The sequence below is a fragment of the Lactuca virosa genome, chromosome 9 (genome assembly GCF_052849685.1).
Source record: "Lactuca virosa cultivar CGN04683 chromosome 9, Lactuca_virosa_CGN04683_v6, whole genome shotgun sequence".
Taxonomy (NCBI): domain Eukaryota; kingdom Viridiplantae; phylum Streptophyta; class Magnoliopsida; order Asterales; family Asteraceae; genus Lactuca; species Lactuca virosa.
This window is the reverse complement of record NC_136434.1, coordinates 21,613,658-21,622,212: the sequence shown is the minus strand read 5'-3', so window position 1 is coordinate 21,622,212 and position 8,555 is coordinate 21,613,658. Positions and strand designations below refer to the sequence as shown.

Here is an 8,555-nt window from a genome sequence, read left to right as displayed (position 1 = left end):
TGGGAAATTATATCGCCAATTCATTTCCGGTTTATCCATTGTGTTCTTCTATCACAAGCCTCACAAGAGATTTTAGCCGTCGAAGAATGTTGATTGGTACATTTATATATTTGATTATATATATTTTGTTTTTTATATATTTCATACGACAAATTAAATAATACTAAATTTGGTGTAATGTAGATGTTGGAAAAATCGTATCGAGAAGACGAATGAGGTCATTCTATGCATTTGAACTATTTCTCCAAAATGAGATGTAAGATTATATATAGATATAGATATATAAAAATATTAATAGTATGCTACTATAATGTATTATATTTAAATGTACTAACCAATTATTATTATTATTATTATTATTATTATTATGTGTTTTAACAACATTTTGTTTGAATGAATAGGGGGCATACAATAAAGTTGATGTTCAATCACATACCGATGAGCCTTGTGATACAAATGTATCTTGCAATTGTTAATCAATCCATAATTTATGTCTCTAGGGTCAAGTTGGTCCACCAAAATTTGTGTAAGTTAACTATTACGTGTCGGTGATGGAGTTGAAGAAACAGTGCAGGGAAACTTTATCCGCATCCCTGATGATATGGTAATTCCCTTCACTGAAAAAGAAAAGTCATTGAATGCTTTGATTGATGCAATCTTTCCATCCTTGGAAATTAATAGATCTCAAACCGATTATATTATTTCGCGTGCAATATTATCCACAAGAAATGATAGTGTCGATGAGATTAATGATTTATTGATCGGCCGATTCCATGGAGAAGAGATAATTTACTACATTTTTGATGAAGCTGAAGATGATATAAATGACTTGTATCCTGTGGAATTCTTGAACACACTCAGTCTTAGTGGTTTACCCCCTCATTACCAACGACTGAAAGTTGGATGCCCGATAATACTGTTACGGAATCTCGACCCATCAAATGGATTGTGTAACGGCGCCCGATTGATATGTAAAGGTTTTCAGCACAATGTAATAGATGCTGAAATAGCTGTTGGTCAACATGCTGGAAAGAGAGTTTTTTGCCAAGGATTCCTCTATGTCCGTCTGAAGATGACATGTTCCCATTCAAGCTAAAGAGAAAACAATTTCCAATCCGATTATGTTTCGCAATGACAATCAATAAGGCCCAGGGACAAACAATTCCAAATGTAGGAATTTATCTTCCATAATCGGTTTTCTCGCACGGACAACTTTATGTGGCATTATCCAGAGGGGTATCACGTGGGAATACAAAAGTATTAGTGATCCCTGATGAACAATTCAACGGTAGTGAAGTCTGTACTGTGAATGTGTTGTATAAAAAAGTGTTGCATGATTAATAATGCACAATCAATCATGTGTTCATTTGCACTTGTAAAGAATCCAAACTTTTCATTCTTAATTCTTATTGATTTTGTATTAGTTAGCATAACTCTTGATAACACTATTTCAATTAGTTATTTTATGTTATTTTTGTCGTGTCGTGTCATGTTTGTCATATTTTAATTGGTTCATTTCGTGTCAATGTAAAAAAAACAAGTTATCGCGTCATGTCGTGTCAGACTAAAACACGACATGACACCCTAATTTGATAACACTAATTGATGAAAATGATTCTCATAAAGAAAACAAGTTACCCAATAACACAATGAACTTTACTTTTTTAATCAGGAAAAGTAGTTTTAACCCAAAATAGCAACATACATATAATTTTAAATCAAAACAAAAACATACTTATATTTGAAGTCCAAAAAACAAATCGCCTCTAGAAACTAATTTTCGTAAAAACTATTCACACCTGTCGCTTGGCGTGGGTAAACGGCTAGTATATATATATATATATATATATATATATATATATATATATATATATATATATATATATATATATATATATATATATATAATGTCATCAATGCGGGGGCGGGGCTGGTTGGGGATGGGTATACTTGGCCCCATCACCATCCCTGGTTTTAGCATAATAGGGTTCCCCAGCCCAATACTCGGTACCTGTTTTTATGGGGAATATCGTCACTAATTGGGGCGGGTCAACCGGGTTCCCCACCGGGTCGGGTGCAATTTCCATGCCTAGGAATGATCATGTGCGACGAACGTCCATGGAACGTCATTTAAATAGGTTTTTCTTTTCTTTTTCGTTTATTTTCGTTTATTTGTTTTTCGTTTATTTTTGTTTTTTTTATAATTTTTTATTTTTCGTTAAAAAAATTCAAAATTTTTTTTTGTAACATCCCAAGTTCAGAAGCAAGAGTCCGGGGGGTGTAAAGTGTAACTTGGAAAGAACGGACTCGGCGAGTTGGAGCTGTAACTCGTCGAGTGGGAGCGTGTGTAGATCACGTGATTAAGTGGTCTGACTTGCCGAGTCGGTGGCTGGACTCGACGAGTCAGTGCTGGAATGAGAAACCCTAAATTTTAGGGTTTGCACCCTATTTAAAGGACCTTATGTCCTCATTTCGGCCCCCTATTCCCCCAGAGAGTTCCAGAAAACCCTAATTTCGTGTGAGACTTCATTGTTGAGGAGTTTGGAGCTTGGAAGAGGAATTTGGTGTAAGGAGCTTGAGGAATTAGAGGCTAGCATCAAGGGGCTTGTGCAGATCTGGGATCTACATCAGTTTGGGCACATCTCAGAGGTAAGAAGCCATTATCTTAAGCTTTTTCCTTTTTGATTCATTCTTGGTGGTTGATTTGGAGTTCCTTAGCTTGTTTGAGATCCACTTCGGGTTTAGAGGCTAGATCTAAGGTTGCAACCTCAGATCTAGGTTAGTTTTGAGCCGTGAAAGCATAAAGCATCGTCCATGGGGCTTGATGGAGAGTATCCTTGTCCTAAAACTTTCTTCTAGCTTGTTTGGAGCCCATTGTGTCTTGCATGCACGTAAAGTTGGAAACTTTACGTGTGAATCCAGCCTTAGAAGTCCAGATCTATGAGTTGGAAGCAGTGAAATGGCCTGGAATCGTCTGAATGAGGATGTCTTGAACGGACTCGGCGAGTCTGTTCTTGGACTCGACGAGTTGGGTCGCAAAGCCTAACTCATCAGGTTGTGATGCGGATCAGCGAGTCGAGTGGACTCAGTGAGTTGGACAGGATAAGACTCAGATGGAAGGACTCGACGAGTCATGGGGCGACTCGACGAGTCGAGTCGGGAAGGATGGGATTCTGAGTGCAGGAACTCGGCGAGTCACTAGGCTGACTCGGCGATTAGGATCAACCAGGAAGGTTGACTTTGACTGAGGACTTTGACTTTGACCAAGATTTGACCAGTTTGACTTCCAAGGGTATTTTGGTAATATTGGTATTTATGGAATTGGTTCTTTGGTAGTGTTCTGTGGTGAAGTTCGTGTCAGTGGTCGGAGCAGTTTGATCTTATCTCTTGAGTCGGCAATTGCAGGTGAGTTATCCTCACTATATCAATAGGGTCTAAGGCACCAAGGCCGGCCCTTTTAGTTGTTATCTTGGTTACAGTATGCTACATGTGGTTATGATCTATTAAATCGGTATCAGAATAGACAGTATGTTGTTATGGTCTTATGATCCGTTAGGATTGGTATGTTAGTGACCTGGTTAGGTCGATGCTTGGTTATGAGAGATTACTATGATCGATGATCTGTGAGATAGTTATATCTGTTATCTGTGCTTGTACTGTTTGATGTGCTTATTGATTTGTTAGGTCGGCGTCCTGGTAATTAGGACAATATTATGTCAGTGACCTGGCTTAGGTCGGTATCCTGGTTTATAGGATGATGCTATGTCGGTGACCTGGTTTAGGTCGGTATCCTGGTATATAGGATGATGCTATGTTAGTGACCTGGTTTAGGTCGGTATCCTGGTTTATAGGATGATGTTATGTCGGTGACCTGGTTTAGGTCGGTATCCTGGTATATAGGATGATGCTATGTTAGTGACCGGTTAGGTCGGTATCCTGGTTAGGATGTTGCTATACTATATGATCTGCTAGATTGGTTTGTTTGTCTATGGACTGTTATGGGATTATCTGTTATATGTGCACATGGTTATTTGCTTGATGTTGGGTTGAGGCGGACCTGTTTTGTGCTGAAGGCCAACATACCCTACGAGCGGTCCGGATAGACTGTAGACCCGTATGGCGGTCCAGTCATACCGAAGGCTCGGAATAGATCCAGATAGACTGAAGGCCCGGTGCGGGCGGTCCAGTAATACTGTAGACTCAGATAGTGGACCAGGTGGACTGAAGGCCCGATGCGGACGGACCAGCTGTAATAACTCATGTCAATATATATAATCAGATTATATAATCATATTATTATAATAAAATCATTATGCTCAAAATTAATGGGTTAATTAGATGCAAATTATGAGGTATTATGTCTAGAAACCGTTATCCAAGATTAAGCCATAAAATCGAGCAAATGAAAGGTTTTCAGCAGTTATACACTTAGGCATTATAAGTAGCACGGAAAATCGAGTGGAATCCCCACAGAAATTTTGATAATCGGCTTAGAATTGAGGGAGAAATCAAAGGAGGAAGTTCGTAAGGCATTTTCGGAGTTGTGTTCGAAATCAAGGTATAAACCTTCAATTTCAGCTCGTTATAATTGTTAGAGTATGTTTACAAGGTCGTTCTGTGTGTTTTGGTTCCACCTAGGGTCTCGATTCGGCTACAATACTAAAAATTGATGCGAAGTTTTGAAGTGTTATTTTGGGTGCAATAAAATGTTAATTTTACTTAATTTGGATATGGTTTTGGTATTTGATTCTGAAAATAAGTTGGTATGTAGTGGAGATAATGAATGGTAGATTTAATTATTCATTTGGTATAATTTCGGAGCTTTGCTCAATTTAAAAATGGCTGAAAAATGGTGTTTTTTCGGGTAGAGAAGACAAGAAACTGGGTCGGAGTTTTTGGGGCTGTACTCGTTTCTTGTGTTTTAAATAAATAATTTTGGCCTTGTAACAAAAGAGTGTTTTGGTCCACTGACCAGTACGCCACGTTACCACTTCGATCCTAGTGTACATGTTTGCACCATTTTTATTATTATTATTATTATTTTTTTCCTTTCTTGAAATGTGACTCACTTTTCTTTTAACTAAAACAGTTTTTACATAATTAGCCCCTATATTTTGATAAGTTGGCAGAAAGACGTTGTAACAACTGCTTTTCATATTACATATGTAAACATAAGTTACGGTAATGGTCCCTGCAGTTTCAATGATTTGGAAATAAAACTTGATGCCCTATATTTTATTTGTTCGTGGAACTATAAATGGTCCCTGCAATATTAATAATTGGTTAGTATCCATCAATAGTAGTTTTATTAGTATTTTCAAAACCATAAGTCTTTGTATTTTAAAAGCTTTTATTTTATTTTAGTTTAGGTTATTTATTTATTTTTGTTTTGGCTCTTGGGTATTGATTTTAGCGGTGAAACTTTAACTTTGAAAGAAGATATATTATTGGTTCTAAAATTAATACGAATTTTGTAATTAACATAATTGGATAGTTATTGGTTGGCCGAACGAGATACGTGGATAGTGGAACTAAAACGAACACATATGATCTTTTTCTAAGATTGAAGCCTTAGAAAATATGTTGGTTAAATGTAGGGTGCGTGTAACGTGACAAGCTTGGTTAAGACCTACGCCAACAAGGTGAGTTTCGTGTGAATTTTGTGGTTGCTTACATGAAAAGTTGATTCTAAATTATTTGCAATTATATGTTACTGTTATTGCTATGAATATTTGTGTGAAATTTTTGTGAATTATTTCATATAAAAGGGTGAAAATGGTGGGTGACATATATATAGGGAACATGTGTATTTACACAGTCTTATTATTAGTCGTCGTACAGGGTGTTGGTACGCGGCGGAGAGCTTACGCTCTGTTTATCTAGCCGTAAGTATATTTGTTGTGCCCGACGGAGGGACTTGTTCCCTGAAAATGACAGTAGTTCCTTAATCTGTCACCAAGGGTGGAAAGAAATGAAAAGAATTATATTTGATAAATTGTTGCATTTATTTTTATTTTATTGACGTCAATATGCATGAAAACCACGAACTCACTAGGCCCTAGGCTTACCCATTAGAATCTTTAAATGCACGCAACCCAGGAAATAACGTAGCAAGTGACAGCGGGAATGGAAAGGATAAAGTTCAGACTTGAAGAAGGCGACAAGTTTTGAGGAAGACGTAGCGCACCAAGTGTTTACTTAAATTTCTAGTTGCTTCCGTTATTATTATTATTAATAATTACATTAGTATTTGAATCTTAAATTTTGGAGGTTTTGGGACTATGTTAAGTTATATTGGTATTTGAAATTTGGGGCGTTACACCAGCCACATTGTAGACCCAAGATGCATGGTTGTTCTGTATTTGTTGACATGATACGATTATGGTTATATGAGGTTGGTATTTTGGGGGTAACTCACTAAGCTTTCGAGCTTACAGTTTCAGTTTATCGTTTCAGGTTCAGCGGATGGCCGCGGGTAGGCGAAGGCGTGACCGTACACTTCCTCGATTGACGATTATGATTTCTTGAAGATACTAGGGTTTTTTCTTTATTTTTGTTTTTGTTTTTTTGATTTTTTAAACTAAATATCTGTTTGAGTTTTTAATGTTTAACAATTATAAAATTTTAAACAAGAATAATATTAAGGATCATAATATTTTCCGTTCATACTTTTTTTGAATCATATTATTTTTTTATTATAAAATTTCGAATCATAGTATTTTGAATCGTAACGATATTATGAATCATACATTTTTGGATCATGTTAATTTAGATCATAATATATTGAATCAAATAAAGTTTTTGTTCAATACAACATTTGGAACATTATATTTTCTGAATCATTTAATTTTGAATAATAAAAAATATAACAATTAAGCATCATTAAATATTTGAATCAAAATATTTTTAGATCATAACAAGTTAATGATCATAAACATATTGAATCATAATATTTTTGAATCATAAATATTTTAAATCATCTCTATTTGGATAATATTTTGTTCAATATTTTTTTTAAAAAATTTTTTAATCTTATAAAATCAAGTTTGATATCTAAAACACCTTATTTATTAAAAAATCATTTTTACAAATTCATTAGAATAGTGAGTAGTAATATTCTTTAAATTTTTATAATTTTTGGAGAATTTTTTTCTGGTTTTTTTATAAATATAATAATAATAAAAATTCATATTTTCATGATTGTGCTCATTTTGTAAATAATTAAATTTTAAGAACTTTGGTTTTTTTAGAATTTATTTTCAAAGAAAAAAAAGTTATAACCGAAACTAAGTGGGTGGAAAAAAATTATTAGCCAATAAGGGTTGGACACTTGTTATACTGGGGTGGGGGCACGTGTCATCGTCTGGAGAGGCCACATAGGCCGAATTTTTTTGTTTTTTTTTTCTTTTAATCTTTTTGCTTTTGTTACTTGTACCCTTCAAACAGCTAACATTCTCCGAAAATTATCAAAATCTTGCAATTAATTACCAGAATGTCATAGCATCTCGCGAGATTTTGACGATAAATAAAATCAAATCTTGGTCATTTACTTTTTTAATTTTAAGGCCAAAAATTTCTCGCGGTATCTTCATTTTTTGATTTCATATATATATATATATATATATATATATATATATATATATATATATATATATATATATATATATATATATATATATATATATATATATGAAGTAAATGATTTAAGGGTCTATGCAACAATATTTAGTTTTAGAAAGTCAAATCTTTGAATTCTTGTTGTTAATTGTTAAACGTCCTAGTCAAAGGCCAATCCACACGTCGAACTTCGTAACAACACCGTTGAGCTAATTTTTCTAACATAGTTGAACATTCATTTGTTGGTTCCCATTTCGGTAGTTTACACAATCAAATTTATTGAATTATAAAGACAAAAAAATGAATTTACAAAACTAAGTATTCGTGAGTAATACTGTAATATAAAGCTAGTTAATTATACGTAACATTAGAAATTATTATGTTCAGATAAACAACTTCTCATGTCTCCATCACTGGTTACAACTTTTACATTATATGTTGACTGTTGTTAGAATCTCGAACGACAAACTCATAATTAATTGACGCATAACTAAAGATATGATGAAAATTTTGACAAACATAATAATCACATTAATTCTCTTACGTCCTCATAAGAATTTTATGTCCTCACAAAAATTATAGAGGTCTTATTAATTTTAGAAAGTTAGAGTTTACAAGATATATATCAGATCTATAAATATTGAAAAAAGAACTAAACATTTACACATGCCAAACCCCACAAAATCCAAGTCATAATGATACTCTAGGAAATTTATGGAGAATAGGTAAAAGAGACCTCCATATAACACTAAAAATATATTTACAAAACCCAAGTCAAACTCGGGAATCTCCATCAAGAGGGAAGGAAAAATAGACCTCCATATACCTTTGGACACATATTTTGGATGAAAGTAAAACGTTTAATATTGTCTAAATTAATATATGTTTGTTTGAAACTGACCACTTTGATAGATTGTTGAACAATTGTGAAGGAAATG

General features: G+C 34.1%; 1 protein-coding gene across 1 annotated transcript; it reads left to right on the top strand.

Annotated features, from left to right (window-relative positions):
• The first annotated feature begins 601 nt into the window (after nt 1-601).
• Nucleotides 602-1,096, top strand: LOC145139006 (uncharacterized). Its single transcript, XM_079072977.1, has one exon. It carries the CDS (start codon nt 602-604, stop codon nt 1,094-1,096), a length of 495 nt encoding a protein of 164 aa, XP_078929103.1.
• Nucleotides 1,097-8,555: the final 7,459 nt, after the last annotated feature.